Source organism: Aplysia californica, unplaced genomic scaffold (assembly GCF_000002075.1).
Source record: "Aplysia californica isolate F4 #8 unplaced genomic scaffold, AplCal3.0 scaffold00035, whole genome shotgun sequence".
NCBI classification, from domain to species: Eukaryota; Metazoa; Mollusca; class Gastropoda; order Aplysiida; family Aplysiidae; genus Aplysia; species Aplysia californica.
Window position 1 is genome coordinate 1,338,440 of NW_004797305.1, and position 19,621 is coordinate 1,358,060.

The 19,621-nt window shown below is 38.9% G+C and overlaps 1 protein-coding gene across 1 annotated transcript in view; it reads left to right on the top strand.

Moving 5' to 3' along the window:
* Window positions 1–18,383, top strand: part of LOC101847636 (WD repeat-containing protein 75) — a 28,561-nt gene extending 10,178 nt beyond the window's left edge. Inside the window, exons 5-18 of the mRNA XM_005091729.3 lie at window positions 391–506; window positions 1,338–1,408; window positions 3,203–3,318; window positions 5,499–5,690; window positions 6,159–6,358; window positions 6,953–7,140; window positions 8,981–9,135; window positions 10,162–10,351; window positions 10,827–10,918; window positions 11,210–11,299; window positions 12,442–12,656; window positions 14,668–14,805; window positions 16,319–16,386; window positions 18,060–18,383. Of these exons, the coding sequence (XP_005091786.2) occupies window positions 391–506; window positions 1,338–1,408; window positions 3,203–3,318; window positions 5,499–5,690; window positions 6,159–6,358; window positions 6,953–7,140; window positions 8,981–9,135; window positions 10,162–10,351; window positions 10,827–10,918; window positions 11,210–11,299; window positions 12,442–12,656; window positions 14,668–14,805; window positions 16,319–16,386; window positions 18,060–18,285 (2,057 nt within the window). The 3' untranslated portion in view covers window positions 18,286–18,383. The remainder of the gene's footprint in view (window positions 1–390; window positions 507–1,337; window positions 1,409–3,202; window positions 3,319–5,498; window positions 5,691–6,158; window positions 6,359–6,952; window positions 7,141–8,980; window positions 9,136–10,161; window positions 10,352–10,826; window positions 10,919–11,209; window positions 11,300–12,441; window positions 12,657–14,667; window positions 14,806–16,318; window positions 16,387–18,059) is intronic.
* The last annotated feature ends 1,238 nt before the right edge of the window (window positions 18,384–19,621 follow it).

Genomic DNA, 19,621 nt, shown 5'->3' on the forward strand with positions numbered 1-19,621 from the left:
TTTCAATCGCAAATATTTCGACTTCTGTTCGAGATAGACACATGTTTTTTTTTTTTATGGAAAGCTAAACAAATGAACAAGCCTTAGGACATAATACCAATAGCTCGTCATGCCCAAAAATTGACAAGCACCTGATTTCATCGGGTCGAGACACGTGTGTTATTATCTTTACTGTGAAAACACTCCATGCCACCTTTCATTATGAAACTTTTTTCTTTTTTTTTTTTTTTTAGAATTTAAATGTTGTCAGTATTTGATTAGGATTTTAAAGATCTCCAGTATAAGTATAAGTGTGATATTCTTTTTAAGATGCTAGGGTTTTTTTCCCTTAATATTTTGCTACTGATTTAATGCCTTTATATCTGTTTGGTTTATTCTCGTGTTTTTCAGCTTACTGCCTGATGCAGTGGAAGAGGAGCAAAACAAACCCAAATGAGTTCTCCAAACCTAAAATGCTGATAGAAAATTGTGCAGGGGACTATGGCCTGATATCATTTGGATGCTCAGTAAGTAAATAATTAGCAAAAGAAATTATTGAGATAGAAGTCAGTGTGTTGGGTTAGAAGAAAAAAATCGGAAGTGGAGGGGGGGGGGGGGTTGAAATTTGCACTGTCTTGATTCTTTTGCAGGCAGGAACCATTTTTAAAAAAAATTTAATTCATGAATATGCATACTGTAACAATTTTATTATCCAGATGATAGTTTTCACTTTTTTCTGGTTACTGAAATGTTTGGGTTTCAGCAAGGTCTAGTTTGATCATTTGTAGGTATGCTCTGTAATTTAGAGCCTAAATTTTAACCCTTTGAACCCTAAATCTTGAAATTTCTCAAATCTCTATACCTGGACATTTTTTGCAAATTTCATCAAAGTTCACGGGGCACATACATAAAAAGACTGAGGGGAAAAACATGGAGAAATAAACACACGTGTGTTCACTCCCTTGTTCACTTTTTTCCAAGGTGGAAATATTGTAAGACAACGAACAAGAAACAAAGAGAGTACTTTTGACAGACTACACAACTCAGGGTAGTCCGTGCCTTGGTGAACCGGCCTTACGGTATACAGCAAAATATGACCGACCTAACAGGTTCAAAGGGTTAAACAATATGTTTATGATGAAACACAGACAGGCAAAAGGTTGATATGAGAACCGCCCCCAAAAAAGTTCTCATATATATCTATTTTTAAAAAATGGTCAAACTGGAGGCAAAATGCCTGTGTCTTCAATTTCATTATTTTGACAAGTGCTGATTTTACCATGATGCCTCACATGTTATGATTGTTCATCTTACATTATCTTTGACATATTTTTCCTTATTCTCAATCTTCATTCCAGAGAGAGTTTGTGGCATCAGCATCTGGACATATGTTGACTATCTATTCAATGAAGAAGGAGTCTAAGAGAATGTAAGTTTGTTTTTGCTTCTAAGACAATGTGGGATTTTTTATACTTCAGATTAATTCTTTGTAACCCTTAGCACCATAGCACATGCCTGAGTGTGAATACTTAGCCTTCCAGTGTACCAAATGTATACTTGAGTGCATTGTGGGGTTATTCTAGCGGTTGACCCATAGGAGCTCAGGTGCACAGTCCTGTGGGTGGAGGCAGTAGGGGGGGGGGGGGTCGTCCTAAGGGTTGTGCTGCAAAAGTAATTGAAAGGCTTGGTTCTGAAGGGAGGTGGAGTACCATTTTGATTAAGATGGTTTTCCACAAAAGAGCGCAAAAAACCTGGAGGTAATATATTTATCATCTCTCTCTCTCTCTCTCTCTCTCTCTCTCTCTCTCTCTCTCTCTCTCTCTCTCTCTCTCTCTCTCTCTCTCTCTCTCTCTCTCTCTCTCTCTCTCTCTCTCTCTCTCTCTTTTTTTTTTTTTTTTGACTAAACAAAATATCTTTAGGTTCCCCCTGGTGAGCATAGTTCCTCTTGATGGTCATTATGCTGTTCTTGTCCACCTTCTCTTGTTCACACTTTCCCTCCTGTTTTAGTATTCAAAAAATTTTTTAACTTGGTATTGACTAAGCATCAATGCGTAACTTGGGTTTCTCTTTATTTCCAACATAATCCATAACTTAGGATGTTGAAGGTTAAAACATCAGCTGCTCAAGTTGGTCAGAGGAGAAACAGTGCTTGCACTCTTCCGTATTTTTACGGAAATCCGTACTTTCTGCCAGTTCCGTACTCGTTCCTCCATCATTATCAACTCTCTCCGTAATAAAAACTGCGACAGCGCATGACTGTCGAAATTCCGTACTCGCCTTAGTATCATCTTCTATAAAATAAGTTACTGACATTTACAGTAATTCTCTCGGCAACAAGTTAAAGTTGTAGAAACTTGCCGGGTTGCGCATTTCCTGAAATCGGCCATTTTTTTCGCTATGTCCCATGCATTCATTGCGGGTTGGTCGTCAGTACATTTTTTACCTGCAGATGGATCAAAATCTGGCGAACCTTTTGTGCCAATTTCCTCCTTTCTATCATTCACTCATTCCTTCTGTCTATCTTCGGATTGTTGCCACTGCTGGAAAATCTGCGAGTTGATCAAGTAAATTGACTTGTGATCTTAGACTGAAAATTACTGTCAGAAAGAAACTTTTTTTTGCAAATTTGTCTAGATCTATAAAAATTATCGATGCGAAGATTCTACGGCACGTGAACGCAATAAGGGCCGCGATGAAAGAAATTTATGCTGATACGGGGGTGCCCACTACGGATGGGATCGGCCGATCGCGCTGATCGACTGAATTGGTCGCCTGAAAAACAAACATGTTTGTTTTCAGTTTCAGGCGATCGAGTCGGGCGATCGGCCCGATCCAACCGTAGGTAAAATAAAGAATAATTCGAAGCGATGTTCCGGGGTTGTGACAGGCGACATTCAGACGTGAAAACTGAGAGAGAAAAAATTTGGTGTACGCCGCGCAACTGTATTTTGAAGGTACATCTATTCTTTATTTCCAGGTTTGCGTGCTGTCAATTGTGGGACGACAAATTAATTGATTTATAGTAGCAATGAAAGGGGAACCTGCTTTTAAACATTGCCAGCAATGAAAAGATATGTTGGTGAGGAAATCAAACAAGACAAAATGTTGGTGAAAAAAATAAATGTTATGGTTTGCAGGCAATCTCTTCAAACAGGCTCCCAAATGCCATTTTCAACCCTTTAAAAGCACTAAATTTCAATTTCTTCGGGGGCTTCGCCCCTAGAACCCCCAACGGGACGCTGTCCCCGGACCCTGCTGGGCCCCAGACCCCCATCAGGGTTTTCCTTACCTTTCAGCTTCAGCTGGTGGAAGCACTGGAGAAAGAAAAGTCACCGATAAGTTCTGCTTTGTCTTATCCTTTTGATATCACTTTTTTGGGGGGTACTATATGACAGCAGAGTACAAAATGTGCTCCTTTTTTCCCCATCAAACATCATTCTTATTTCTATGCGCTATTTTCTTTGTATAATACTTTCTAGTTTTCAGCACACATATGAACTATATTTTTTGCAAGTAAAGTCTTAGTGGGTATTTGGCAGGTGTTCTAGTGTGGTTTGCTCCTTCTTTTTCTATCAAACGTCTGTTGTCCTTATTTCTCTTTTTTTTGTGTGTTTTTATTGCTCTCTTGTAATACCGTTAATCTTTGGCACTTAAATGACTTTATTGCGTTGTAAGTGCTGTAGAACTCTTAATTTAAAAAAGCAACATATGAAAAACTAAACTATGTGCCAAAATGCTATTCATACCCTGCAAAGCCCATAACAGCCAATGGTTACAAGTGATGAGATTTAAGATTGTGTTCGGGTCATATGGTTGGGTTTTTGGGGGGGCAGGACACATTAAACATTTTCAGTTGGTAGGAAATTTTGAATTTTGCATTTGTGGTGACCGAAGGCTACTCTTATCGATTTTAGACTACCAAGGCATCTTTAACGTACGCATCTTGCACAGGGGACCATCTAGATTTTTCGCCCTTATCTGGGACGGCTAGGTGTAGATCTTTCCTACTAGAAGATCAAGGGTGTGGCTGAAAGACTGAAGTGAGAAGGAGCCAAGGAGTAGCAGTAGAAAAGCTGCAGAAATAGCAGAGGTGCTTGAACTTTGGTTTATTCTTGATCTTCAATTGGTCTTGTTTGAGTGGAATAAGAGAATGGTTGGGGGGTAATCAATACATTAATACGATTCCTCCAACTTGGTAGAGAATAGGTTATAAAAATACAATTTAGACGAACCTTGGAGATTTCACATTTCTTGTTTCATGATCATTTTGGAGGATTCCCCCCCCCCCCCCCCCCCCTCATATTGGGTCATTGGGTCTTTAAAAAAGATAAAAATAAACTAAAGTTCTTCATATGAAAGTGGTTTTGTAAGGGCAGCTGAAATGTCAATTTTCCCTGTGGGCAGACCAAGACTAGATTGCTTGTGGAAAGCAACTGGATCTGCCCAGGTGGGGGAGTTGATTTTGCGTATCTCCCCTCAGTGCCTTGAGATTTCTGAGAACTGATGAGCAGAGATTTGTGTTTATGATTGAGTAATTTATTTGTGGCCTAATGAATAATGGCACAATGGGTCCAGGCTATAACAGGACTGCAGAGACTGCAGTGATTTCCCTTTTATAGCTTAATCCTAGTATTAGACAGGGATCAGGTTAACTAATACTGTAACTAATGATTAACTAATGGGATCTTTTTCATTACATAAATTACTCACTTCAATTTATCTGTTATTGCTCCTTTCTTTTCCACTTATATTTTGTTCTCTTTATCTTTCTTTTTCTAATATACGTTAGAGTTTTAATCTCATTGATGTTCAATAGGAATTTATCTGTTATTGCTCCTTTCTTTTCCACTTATATTTTGTTCTCTTTATCTTTCTTTTTCTAATATACCTTAGAGTCTTAATCTCATGGATGTTAAATAGGAATCATTTGAACTGCACAGGTACAGTAATATATTATCTGCACTTTACAACTATTCTTAATTGAATAGTTACCACAGTTTGGAAAAGGAACACACATAGATCTGGAGTAGATCTAGAGCCCAGTGCCTGCTTTTCATTCAGTCTTTGATTTATTCCTGTCACAAGTCTTGCCACCCCACTGGGAGTCAATAGGACGATGTGGCGCCATATCAAGATCATGTCAAATCAGTGACACTATTATTTGTATGGACACCAACGTACAGCCAGTTTTCCCCCTCCTCCCCTGGGTACACAGTATGACAAATCATTAAACTTGTAGATACACAATCAGCTCATGCCATACAGTGGGTCACACAGGTGCTATTGGCCTGCTGGATGTTGTTTCACTTCACTTAAAAATAAATTATTTTTGTTAATTTGGTTAAGGATTTTTGTCAATGGACCGCTGTTCAAGCCGAGCATGCCTCTCCAAATACCTGCTATAAAAGTACTTTTTTTTAACCATACATTATGACAAATTGGACTTGGGATTTATGAGCCTGCTATGGCCGAAATTCTATTATAACTGAGACTTATAAGTTGGGCTCACTGTGTTAGTTAAACTCCTTACTACTTTTTCTCTGGCATTGTAGGTTCAAATCTTCTAAGCGGAGGCCACGAGTGTGTGTTGGTCAAGTGGCAAATGTCAAACACAAATCTGAAGGACTTCAAGCCTCGGATGGGAGCACCCCTCACCAAAATACTTTGTTCTCCAGACGGAACATTCTATGCCACAGAACACTCTGATAATGGTAAGTTTTCAGTGCTTTTTTAAAATGCATTCAGTTTGGGATTGGACTTGCAGAATTGATAAAGAGGTAAATTCATAGTATTTGACAATTGAACAAGGGAAAGAGGCCAGCTTGCTGCTCAGTCAAACTAGTGTCATCATGGACTGGTGCATGGGAAATATTTGATTTATTGTGATGTATGGTCCGATTGGAGAAACAATGATCTTGTGGAAATTGGAGGATGGTGGAAGGGGACTAAGAAGTATAATGGCTGAGTAAGACTAAGAGAAATGGATCAGATTGGTTGTGAATGCCAGGTTACAATGCTCAATACGATAATTGTCTTATTTTTGCGTTCTCCTTTTTTTTCTCTTTTTTTTAAAGTTTCTGACTGGTGGTCCTTTGAAAACTTGTTCTCATCCTGTTGGATGAATTGAGCTCACTCTTTTGGTTTGCTCTTATACGTATTGATATTTTGGTATTTCTCAGCGGTACAACTGTCGAACATCAGCATGAAGGTTCTCCAAGTGTACCGCGGCCTGACACGGGGGAACATGGGTCTCTCCTCGGACAAAAACCCAATTCCTTGTGGACTGAAGTTTGACCATAGGTCCCAAGCATTGGTCACTAATGGTCTTCCAGGTCACCTGCAGTTTTACTCTCTGGCTCTCAACAGGCAGCTTTTCAATGTAAGTTTGTTGAATGTTTGTTCCCTCTCAGTGCTGGACTCTTCTATATATGAATTTTTTTTCTTTTTTTTTTTTTCTTATGTAAACACTTGTGGGATCTTTTATGTTGAGAAATTGAGTTGAGGTTTGGTGTGCCAGTGTGTTATGAAATTCTGTTTCTTGTACGGTGTCAGATTTTTGCAGTTATATGTTCATTTCATGTTCCTCAGAAGTGATTTTTTTATATTATATTGCTTCAAATAAGTCTCCAGCCTTCAAAGTAATCATCTTTTGCGGATTGAATAAAAATCTTTTTGCAAGTCTTTTTTCATTTGAGTATAACCAGATGGGTGGTTGGCGGGTGCACTGGTGTGGTTTGTTCCTTCTTTCCTTTCAAACAAGTATCATCTTTATCTCTCTTCCTTCTTTTTTATGTTTGTTACTCTCTTGTAACACCTCTAATCTTCGGCACTAATATGGCCTTATTGTGTTGCAAGTGCCATTAAAACTAAAACAAGTAAAACCAGAAATCTGTTGGGTTCCTTATGCAATATAAACCAAAGCAATGTAGAAACTTTCATTTCTGTAAGAATTTCCATTTTGGTTTTTTTTCAGCTGGACATTGTGGGTCAGAATTACATATCTCCTGAGAATATTGAGAGACCCAAGGTGGTCACAGAAGTGATAGCAGCGGCTGTCAGTGGGTCCGGTGAATGGCTGGCCACTTTTGAGTCATGGGACGATGGACTTTTCACCCCGGAGCTGAGACTCAAGTTCTGGTCTTGGAGCACAGAGGCACAGACGTAAGTGTTTGGAAGTTTATAAACCTCTCAGATTATGCTGACTTTCGCAGTTAATCTTTCCTGGTTTCTGTAATATTCTTCCAAAGAACCTGTTCAAAATAAAAGCACACATAAAACCTTAGTTTGATCTGAGAGAGAAGTATTATTTTCTCAATGCCCCACTACATAGTTAACAAATGTGAATGTTCTCTTCAAGGCAGGGGAAGACTGTTAAATCAAAAATTGTTACGGCATGTTCAGAGAACGGATTAGGATATGAGGAGTGAGTTTGGCAGTTTGGACGTGTAGCCTTCTCATCCTTTCTCTGTCATTGATGCCCCGGCTTAAAACAGGGTTTCCACTCAAAAGTGACCAGCCATATGTTGAAGAAAAGCTGTGAATTACATTTTTAGATTTCCCTGTTGAGAAAACACCATGAAAAATGGATGAAAAGGGAACTGAATGGAAGAAAGCAGGGGAATCAAAGGGCTGTCCATCAGTACAAATTTGGCAGAATTGTTGCCCATGGTTTTTTGGGGTTTTTTCAATTTTATGAAAATACGATTGTTACACCTTGATTCTGATTTTTTATAAATTTAGTGGCCACTTGGCCTCACCAACCCATCCTTACCTGCTCAGTGTATAAGGAAGAAAAACAATCAGACCTTGACGGTCTGTCACTCTGTCATGTGTAGTCGTCCAACTTTAACACCATCTGTGTACAAAGCCCTTGTAGTCGCTTAGTGCCACTTTGCCCTTTAAAAAAACAGAGCCTCAACTCTTTAAGAGAAAAAAATTCTATTGGAAAATTTGTACAGTAGTCTCCGCCTAAGATCCCGGTGCTCGGGAGCAAGGAAATGCGGGATCTTAGGCGAACCGGGATCTTAACCGATGAACGCAGGGAAGAATCTATGGTGACCCATGCTAAGGCTCACAATAGGTACAATAGTCTCCCTCCATTCTAACATGAACTGACTTGACCGCTTGGTGGGTTTATGACGTATGACGAGCAAAGAGTGGTTAACCTTGGTGAACTATCACAGTGCATAGTGGGATGAGGCGTGCCATTTTCACTTTTTATCCTATCATGAGTCTCAAGATCCCCCCCCCCCCCCCCAACCGCCTTTGTCGTTACACACCATTACGTTATGAACACACCAATTAAAATTCAGTCTGTCTCGCAAATTCGGGAGTAGAGACAACTTCTGCAATGGTCAGGGAAGAGTTTACAGTTCAATGTGATCCCGCCTGGAGCGAACGTGTAGGCCATGCCCACCCAGCGAGTGATGTAAGTTTAGGGGGAGAGCTCAGGTGTGAGTGCGATGCGTGGGGAAAACAGTGTCGGTCAGTTCACACCCCGGTGTGATCCGGTCTGGGGCAAACATTGTATCGCTTCATCGAGTTTTACAACGTGTATGTGATCACATTCACGATAGTGGCTGATCTTTGACGCAACGGACAGTTTATTGATCTCAACTTTTCACTCTTGGTTGATCGGCTGTCCCGCCCGGGTTTTTGTTCCGCAAATTATGATCTGAAATGCGGGATCTTAGCCGAATGTAGACCTTCAGAGTGAATCAGAGCGGGATCTTAGGGGTGACTTTTGTATAGTAAAAATTTTGTTTTCTTAAAACAGCGGGATCTTAAGCGAACCGGGACCGTAAGCGGTGGGATCTTAGGCGGAGACTACTGTACTACTTTTAAAAAACTTGAACAAATAAAAGTTACGTTAAGTTTCAAAATTGGGCAAGGTTAAGAGCTCAAAAATGATCCCAAAATTGCAAAAATTAGTTCATGCTTGAATATTATTATTTTTTAGTGACTTTTGTACTTTTCAGTTTGCATTTTCTTTGAATTTCAGGTACTCTCTGAACACTACAGTGGAGGGTCCTCATGATGGCAAAGTGAAGAGGATGATTTTCCGCCCTCAGTCTGAGCTCAACCTGTCTCTAGTCACAATTGGCTCGGACTGCTGCTTCAAACTATGGACATTGGTGGATGACACAGATATTTACAGTGAGTGAGCTCCACAATTGTGTCCACTTCTTGCTATATTTTGGCGTTCCTTTAGTGGATCTGTGTGGGCCCTGATACAGATTTGTAAAGAAGGTGATGCGGCCAATAAACTATCCACTGTGAAAGTATAGTATCGGGTTTGGAATATTTTACAGTATAAATCTTGAAATAAGAATTGAAGCTCCAATTATACATATTTGGGCAAAGATTTTGTCTTGCTTTGTTGGTGTGATTCAAGACATTATTATGTGTGTGAGGCGCGCAAAGTGCTTTTAGAATGATCTTATTTTGTGATGGCCTGGGAAGTCAGGTGGAAAGCGCATGGCTGTTAGCGGAAAAACAGCCTGCAGCAAATCATAGAATATTGGTTTCTTGTCGTTTTCAAATTCTATTGTTTTCATTTCTTTGATAAAAAAAAAAAAAATTATAATGATAATGTGTGAACCGCAGTAGTTTGGATGTGTGGTTAAAATAATGGTCTTATAATGTTCACTTTCTGTCTTTAGCTTTGTCAGTTAAGTTGATGATAATTCTGCAGCGTACAGTGCTTAGAGCCTTCTAGGGATCAGGTGCTTTTTAAAGTTGTTAGGTACCCTTTGACTTTCCTTACAAATGAAATACGTCTTTGTATCAAAAGAAATTATTGAATGTTAGTTTCCATGTATTAAATGGAAAGAAGTGGACACAATATGTTTCGTCAAGTTTAGAAGCTTGTTTTCTCTACAGCAGTAGATGTTAATACTTTCTGATAATAAGTGTACTTGGTTAAAAGGTGAGCTTTACTAGTTTTGTACTTTGTTGAAAGCCTCTTTAAAAATACAATATTGCCCTCAAATAACCTTCTAAATAATTTCATTCCATGACATAAGTTAAGCATTTTTCAGGTTGTTGCTCCATATTGTTCCCAACCTCATTTAGGTATAACTTGGTTGTGTACTAGGATGTTTTGAAATGTTTGAGTGTGGCTATGAATATGTGCTGACTATTGAGTTTATGTTCATAAAATTCTGATGTATCCTTTCCCAGGAAGCAATGTGAGGTGGGACTGTGAGTCTGTCGGTTTTTACCGTGGCATGGAAGTGTCTTGTGCAGATTTCTCTCAGGATGCCACTGCACTTGCTGTGGGGTTTGAACACCTGGTCACCCTGTGGGATCCCGACAACAACATCGTGCAGGCAACCGTCTCAAACTCTCTTCCAGAGAGAGAACCAATCAGGTAGCACAAGTTTGTGTGGTTGAATTTTATTGAAAATAATCATTATCAAACAATTGATAGGATACCAGTATGGTTGGAAGAGAATCCTAGAATTAATTGTGGGGGGGGGGGGAAAAAAGATTACCTCATGTGCACAACATTGTCCTTTGTTGAACTTGTTTTTGACATTAGTAATGTGCAATGTCTAGTGGCTCAGATTTTTTTAATCGTCACTTCACCTAGTGTGTTGGTATAATAGCCCAAGAATGAATGGTGTAGGCTTTTGCTCTTTTCAATATCTGTTGCTGAGTATAGCAAGCATTTTTATTCAATTTAATTTCCATTATAAGACACTTAGGATTCTTGACTGACTGCAGATATAACTTATGGCACCTTGCCGTTCTATTCAAAGATTTAAACCTACTGTTTTAAAATCTTCTGTCATGTAATGGCAAAGTCATCATTATTTGTTTTCTTCATGTCTTTTCTTTTTTAGTCACATTCTGTTTGGTAACAAGCAATGTTCCCATCTCCTGGTTGTTGCTACGACAAAAACTTTACTTGTCTGGGATCTGCTGACTCTTACTGGTAAGATGTTTGTTTTCATTTTCATAATGTCTGAATCCTAAAACATGGTTTTTTATTTTGATTGAACTTACTTTATAAGAAAAAGATTGTTTAAGAACATTTTCTATTGGCTTGGAGTATTTGACACTTCAGATGTGTTGAGGGGATTCCTGAAGAGTGAGTGAAATTCTTCTTCTCATAAAATAAGAGTGTTGGCCTTTAACATATTTGAAACAAAAAATGTTGTCACATGTTTGTTAAAAGATACTTGATGGTTGTTTGAAAAATTTTTTACAAACTGATTCATTTCAGTGCAATGGAAACTGCCATCTGCTAACATCACTTCGCTTTTCCGCGACCCAGCATCTGATCTGATGGCATTTGTTTCAGCCGGTGCATCATGTGAGTATTGATGGTGCTTCTCATAACTGGTTGATCATTTGTTTTTTGTTTTTTTCTTTTTCCTTGAGGAAATGGAAGTGTGCATTCTCTTTTGCATTAGGGCACTGTTGGTTTAGTATATTATGTGTCATGCTAGACTGTAGTGCTTTGCCTTCTTATTTGTGCATTCTAAGATTTGGGTTCTTTCTGGATTTTTCATGGCATTGCCTTTGCTCAGTCCAATTAGAGTTTGATATTAAATCAGAGGGCCTGTCTCTTGAATGGCCTTGAATGTTGAGCATGAAAACATATTCAACTGTTTCTTTCTGTCTAATAGTTTTTGGCTGAGTGTCTTATAATTTTTGACTGAGGTGTTCATCGGGGACCGCTCTGATGTTCCTGTTTCTCCAACTTTTGATTAACCCTTTTTAAGCCAATACTAGCCTGAACCGGTCTTCATGTCGTGTTGCCATATATGGGTTTACCCGCTGTAGAGCCATACTGGCTTTTCCCGGCCTGACACACCCGCCTTCAGTGTAGATTTAATATTAAGAACATTCCACTCTCAATTGAAATGCTGACGTCCTAGGTCTTTATATGTGGAATTTCATTGAAATATGTCGCTGATATCATAATCTATTTAAGCAATTTCTTTGCTACACCCCCTGAACCTCTGAAAAACACTGTAGTACTTCGGTTTTGGGAAGCCATCCGCTGATCGCCATTTGGTTCTGTTGCGCTGACCTGCTGACCTATTCATGGTGCTAAGAAGGTTAATAAATGAGATGGATTGTTTCCCTCAATCATCTTTGATGTTGGTGACTCTTTCAAAGGTTTATGTTTTATTAATAGTGCTCCCATGTTTGAAGGAAATTAGACACACTGGAAGTCTTGTTTTTTGTGTTAGTATTGTGTTTCGTTCCTGACTCCACAAGAGTTAAGAATAGCATTTGCTGGATAAATACTAAGGCTGAAATAGTGATGCAACTGATACATGATCTGATTCACCCTTCTGGATAATGAGATGAAATGGCTTCTACTCTTTAGCTGGCGATAGTAGTAGTACCGTAGCATACTTGATTCCAAATGATTTTAGACTGGCATTTTTAAAGATATGGAGCTTGGAAAAGCTTAATTTCCTTGTTTGTTTGGAATATTTTCAGTGAACGTTTTCAGCCCCCGCAACTCTACAATGATTTACCAACATGAGAATGTGAGCAGAAGTTGTGTTCTTGATGCTCTATTCATCCCTGATGGACGTCACAGAGGGATTGCAGGCGTCGGTTGGCCTGGGACTTCTCAGATCTACATTTTCAATGCAGATGAGGAACTACTCACTCTTGATTACCCAAAGCAGCAGAAGAGCAGCGAAACACAGGCATGTGTTTGTAATGTTGTTGGCTGTTTGAGATGCTACGTCTGTGTTCTTGTACTTTGAATTTTAGATAGAGTCAAAATTGTCCAAGATGGCTAGGAGAAAAATGGTCCTCTTAGACGGGTGAACGTCTTGGACAGTGTCATTATAACAGGGCTGCCCGTCATTACGAATTTGTCGGAATTGTCACGATTTTAATTCAATTTTATGAACATACGATAAATACCCCCGAGTCCGGTTTTTAAAAATTTAGGCTACCCCTACACAGTCTACGTCAGTCAGGCGCAGATGTATACAGGGTGTCCAGCAAAGCAAGGTTGTAAAGTCATTTTAAAAAGTCGAAAATTCAGTGCCATGGTAGTAAATGTGATGTGGTGGAAGTAAACTGTCGTAAATTAAACCTGCGTATCACTTAGACCCAGGAATGCCAAGGGAATTTGAGGAAATCTGTAAATTGACCCGGAAAGTTCTAGAATATTTGAAAAGCAAATCCGATAAGGTCAGTAAGTTCATTTTCGCCAGTCACGAATGTGATATTTGTTTAGCTTTTCCTGATCTCAGAGTACGTTTGATGTGAACAGGCGGCTATGGCGACAGGCAGAAGTTTATGTGGCATCAAGGCTCGATCGAGAAAATGAAGATCTGCTTTCGTTAAGTCTACCACCCAGAAATTTGCTGGCGATAGTATGATACGCAACATTTGTTACATGCTGGTTGTGCAGTATAAACGCTGTATCGATGTGCAAATGAAATTTAATCAATACTCGAATTGGTCACTGTGCTGTCACTTGTTGAAAAAGATACAGCATCGTGTGAGTACCGGCGATTGTTGGGGTCACCAAAATTCATTCAAAGTCTAAGCGTTGGGAAGTATAGGATTACGAAAATGGGGGGGGGAGATTATTGATTTATCAAAAAATGAAATTTAAAGGTTTGCATAAGGTTGAAGTGAAGTTTATGATACATTCAATTTGTTGAGTTGAATAGAGAACTACAAACTTGTATGCTGATGCTGAATGTGGCAGTCTAAGCATAAATACCCATCATTGTATGAGTCCTATGGTCTCTTGGGTTGCAAAGCTGATCATGTGCTTTAACTTTCTCTGTGTGAATTGTTATGCTTGGAATTGATTAGATTGGATTAGATGAGTTGAGGGACACATTTTTGCATATTATATGGTGACCTAGTGTAACTGTAGAAGCATGGACATGGCCAAAACATTCAGTGGTTCTCTACTGACGCTTACTCTCCCTGGTTCTTCTTGCAACATGAGCTGATTCTTTTATTTTAGATGTTTTCTATCCGCTGTCCCTTGGTAGAATGATAAGGCATGTCCCATCTATTCTGAAATTATCATCATGTGCAGCGTGGACCTAGTGGTTGGCGGGTGCTCTGGTGTGGTTTGCTTCTATCAAACATCTATCGTCCTTATCTCCCCTTTTTCTTTTTTATGTTTGTTACTCTCTTGTAACAACTCTAATCTTCTGGCGCTCATATGACTTTATGCAGCTGCATGCGCCGTAAAACCTCTACTAAAACTAAACTTAGTTTAGTTTAGCAAGATGACTACTACATAAGGACATATGAGCTCGCTAAATACTAGTTGGTTGCATTCATGACAATTTACGGCATGCCTTGATTTTATTCAATGTCAAGTTAGAAATTCTATTATAATTCTGATTTAAAAAACAATTATTTCGGCTACGTTTGATTAACATAACAATATTCATAATTATTGGCCTTTATAAAAATCAAGAAATTTGGTGGGTTCAAGGACAGAGAACAAATCTTTGAAATTAGTACATTTAAAATATTTCCTTCGGGTCTCTCGAAAGTCTGGAAATTCTATCAGTATGTTTGTGTGTAATGGTAAAATCTGTATTTCATCCGTCACAAAAACGTTTCTCCTCTCCCTGCAGGAGATATTTATGGGTCAAGAGGCATATATATAGCACTGTGTATGTCAAGTCATTTTGTAGGCTACATTGTTTTTTCGGTGATACTCTGTTGCAGGTGAAAATCTCTCAGAATCTGCCTCAGTCTGCTGTGAGTGCCTTCCTGGCGGAGAAGATGGTGAGAGAAACAGGCGACAGTCGGGACAAGATTCCACTCAGCAGTCGCAACCAAGTGGATGATTCTTTCATATCAGTGGTGAGTGATCAGCCTGGGTTTCTAAAATCGTAATGTATTATTATAGATCTTTACATCAGTGCTCACCAGATTACCTGTCAGTACTTATGGAAATGTACGCACCATCTCGTAATTTAAGATCTTCAAATGACCGTGAGCTCTGCATGCCTAGGTCCAGAACAAGGTTAGGTGAAAGGGCCTTTTCCATCTGTGCCCTAAAACTTTGGAACAGTTTGGATTTAGATATAAAAATGTCTTTCAATTGATCAATTTAATTTAAATCAAAGTTGAGGACAGTCTTTTTCAGGAAAGTATATTTATAATGCTGGAACTGTATATCTGAAATATCTGTCAGTTTTTTTGTTTTTTTTTAAATGCATGTCGTAGTGGTACTGGGCTTTAGAGCTTTTGTGGGTGTGTGTGTTTGTTTTGTAAGTGCCACCGAGCACTTTTTGTGGATTCTGGCGCGTTATAAATTCATTTATTATTTTATTATTATTATTATTGGGGAGAGCTTGCAAATGAGTAGCCTGTATGTTCAATATTATTTTCATGAAAATTTAGCTGTCCAGGTTTTAAGGATTTTTTTTTACTTTTTTAATATTTTATAATTAACCTAATGTTTTAAGTCTTTTGTATGAAAAAAAGTATTTCTTGCTCCTGCTCCAATTTGATAATAAAGGATAAATGATACAGTACTGCTACGTCCTGCTTTTAGAGAATTCTTTATTATCAAATTAATTACCTGTAAAATTTAACAAGCATTCTTTTTATGGATGAGATAAAATGAGATAAACTTTATTGATCTATGAGGGAAAATTTGAGTGGGTATAATGTATCGATACAAGTCACATTTATGTTCAATGATACACGTACAAGGATCTACGACTCGCTCACACGGGGAAGCCGAAATAGTGTGTTCATGGACATACTATGAAAATTTCCACTCGCCGTTGCATGGATGCTAAGTATGATGTCACTTTGCAGTGAAGAGAGACAAATGGGCAAAAATTGCATACTCACAACTGGATGACGAGTTTAATTTTTCCTAGTGTGCGTCAGTCTTCTTACTATAACCGCAATAGATGATGTTATGTTAGTAACTTTTTTTATCTGAAAGATGGAACAAAATCTGAAATTTTTAGTTTTGAATATATCTGTGGGCTTGGTTTGACTCTGGGTACCTGCTGTCTGGCATTCGGGGAAAAATTGTCCACTCCTGCCCTCTTTCATATCAGCCTGAGTTAATACAAAATGCCCCCTACTGTACTGTCCCAATTTCAGCAGTGGACCTTACAAGTTAAGGAATTTTTCACCAACTGTTGTAGTGTGTGCCGCACTGAAATGTGCCCATAATATACAGGAGAGAAAACGCGTGCGTAATTTTATAACTAATTAAGAGTTATGAGTGATTTTACGTGAAGTCTCAGGAAATAATAATTCCTCTTTTTTATTAATCTTTGGGCTTTCTTTTCTACTTCTAGGTTTGTTAACTCCGGACTGTTGATTTTTTTTCCTCTTTTCAAAATTTCAGCTGCTGCATTCAAATGAGCCGGTGTCTTTGCATTGTGACCAATATTTGAAAAATCTGTTGGTGAAAAGGTTTGTAATTTTTCAGTACTCTTTTTAATATTTAATATGTCTGCTTGTTAAACAGTTTAGAGCTACTATTACTTTTACAATTTGTTTATAGATTGTAAGACTGATGGCCCTCATGTTGTTGGGTGTTTTTTTACAGAGCTGACAGTTTTGTTTCTGTGTATCAAGAAGTATTGTTAAAAATTCAAGTAGAAAGTATCTTTTTAGTGTACCTAAAAATCAAGAAAGATATCCTCATAAAAATAAAGGATGCCATTTTGAGGAAGAGCATTATTAACACATTACACCTTCAGGGTTTGGACGGGAGGTCTTTTCTTAAATCCTAAGCAAGGGGAAGGAACCCACCTCCCGTGATTACAAGCATTTAAAAAATACTTTGTACTAAACAAATTGCAAAAATCCTGAAAAAATAACATCTAATGAAACGGAACCCCCCCAAACTCTTGCTACAACATTTTCATCACTGTCTGACCCATCTGATGTGTCATTGCCTTGTTCTTGCTCAATTCCATCATTTTCTTTTTCAAACTCAACTGTGTTGCTTTTAAACAAGTTGAGACACCTTCGAAGTGTTGGAAATGCGATCGCACTTTGATCGGCTCTAACACTAAAACTACTGGTCCGAAAAGTTTCAGTATCAAACGGAAGAAGAAATGTTTTTCAATAACTATGTAAACCGAAATCTCAGCCCCAGAGTCTTGTCAAAGCGAGACTACATTGCTAAAGATGTGTAGTTGGAGCAGGCGAGTTAGGGGGGAGCGCGTATGGAAATTCTCGGGCGAGTTGGGGTGTAATGTGTTAATTTAAAATAAGGATTTCACTCATGTTTCTTCCTTTTATTGGTTAAAATGTAGATGATTATTTATTTTTTTATAGCTACCTATTTCTTCCTACTTGGGGTAAAAAAAAAAAATCCCCCCTTGGTACTAGTTGGCCTGTCTGTTGTACTCCTCAGAACCCAACTGCTCCCTAAGAATAGGATAAAGAAACTTGTCAGAGCAATTTAGTCTAAATGTGACGTAGAGATTGTGGATTTGAGTCTGATTGTTCATGAGAATTTTCTTATGAGGAGAACAAATAATCTTCAGGATTCTAGAAAAAGGACTAACAAGATTAGAGAGTACCTAAAAAACTAGCAGGTGCTTGGCACAGAAATAAAAATGAAACAAAGCTAATACTAGAAAGGGATGAAGAATAGATAAAATGTAGTCTCTTTTTCCTGTTGTCTTTGTAACACACAGCCTCACATGCTACAGCTACCATTGCTGGGTCACAGTTTCATAACATTCTTTCTCCTCTGCGCTGGCCTAATTCCTAATACATATCCTCAGCACAACTCAAAATCCCAGACTCTACTTTAATGAATCAGCTTCAGTTTGCACAAATTGCAAAATTATGGTCTCCATGGAAAAAATACCATGTACATGCTGACATTTTTTTGTCCAGCCTCATTTTTGTGATAGGCCTTGAACATGATGTCTAAATGCCTCTTCATATCCTACTTTTTTCTCTCTCTCCCTTCATGTACTCAGGTGACCTTCTGGATACACCTCCTTTGGTTAAGACAGTGAGTGGAGCCAATGCTGTGAATAGTGTGAATAAAAAAATAACGCTCACCGTCTTGAAAAATGCTTAGACTTGTCTACATTTTCCGCCTTTTTGTTCCTTATTTTTAGCTCAGCGATGTCTTCAAGTACTATAGATACTGGTGATGATGACATTGATGAAGATGACAGAGACGATTCCTCTGAATCGGAGATGGAAACCGATGAAAAAGGAAGTGCTCTTCCTGCCTTGGACACTACAGATGGTGATCAGATTCAGGAAGAGGAGGACATGAACAAGTTGCTTTCTCCGTCTTTAGATTGGATACAGTGGTGTGCAAAGTTAAAACTTAAGTGATGTAAAGTATTTTATTCCTTTTTATAGTCGTCACTGCCTGGATACTTGTTGTGGGTGGAATGTTTTGACTACATGAAATAAATGATTAAGTCAGATAATTTCTTTGTTGTTTTGAGATGCTTTTGCTTTTTTATTGTTTACCAAACCAGTACAGTCAGTCCCACTTACCTCTAGGTTTTGTCAACACACGAAAATGAACACCAGTATAAACATACTATTTGCCCCTTTAAACCCCCAGCGGTAAATAGCCGAGTTGTAAAATCTTTACTAATGTAAATTTGCCCTGGGGGCTCTCGTGGCCTAGAGGTTAAGGTGTTGGCTTCTCATTCAAAAAGTCCTGGGTTCGAATCCGGGTAGCGACCGAAAAATTTTCTTCTCTAAACTTGTCTCCTTTCACCTCATTTCCTGCTCTCTCGCAATGTTCTGTCGTCTGCTTTCGTCTCCTCTTTCTGCCCCCACCCCCTCACCTCCTTTGCCCCTTCCTCTGGGCTCCTGATTCTTTCTGCAGCCTTTCTACTGCTACTCCTTCACTTCTTCTTACTGCTGTCTTTCAGCCACACCCCTGATCTTCTGGTAGGAAAGATCTACACCTAGCCTTCTCGAACAAGGGCGAAAAATCTCGGAGGGCCCGTGTGCAAGTTGCGCACGTTAAAGATCCCTTGGTGGTCTAAAATCGATAAGAGTAGGCTTCGGACGCCACCCGGGCATAATTCAAAATTTCCTACCAACTGAAAAATATTAGGTGTGTCCCGCGTGCTCATATGACCTTATGCAGTTGCGAACGCTGTAAAACACTTTACAAAAACAAACAAACAAACAAAATTTGCCCTGCAACACTGCCAGCAAATTGGCTGCTAGAGATAGGTACACAGGGAGCACAGCACCCACTTGGTAGCTATGTGTGCAGCGGTTATCTCCATTTCTCCCTTCTCATGACTGCGAGCCAGCTCATCGCTGATTTGCTCCCCCCCCTACCTATTCCACCTCGCCACCTTGTAGATTTCTGGCAGCATATGCTTGACAAGTAGCCTCAGAACAGGCAATTCATGTTATTTTCAATTTATGCACAATTCACAGAGAAAGAGAGAAAAGCGAATGACTGTCAGTTTTAATTTAACCAACAAAATTACACTTTCAAACACAGTTTACACAACAGAATCATGTCCCTTGGTGCTGGGCAGCCAAGGCCATTTAAAGGGACAATTAGAACCCCATTCTAACCACTAGCCCCGCCAACTTCATGTCGTCCCAAGGTTGGCAGAACAACAAGGTTTGGCAGTATTGTGAATATCAATCAATATAATACATTTTTTTTTTCATCTTGTTTAATAATTCA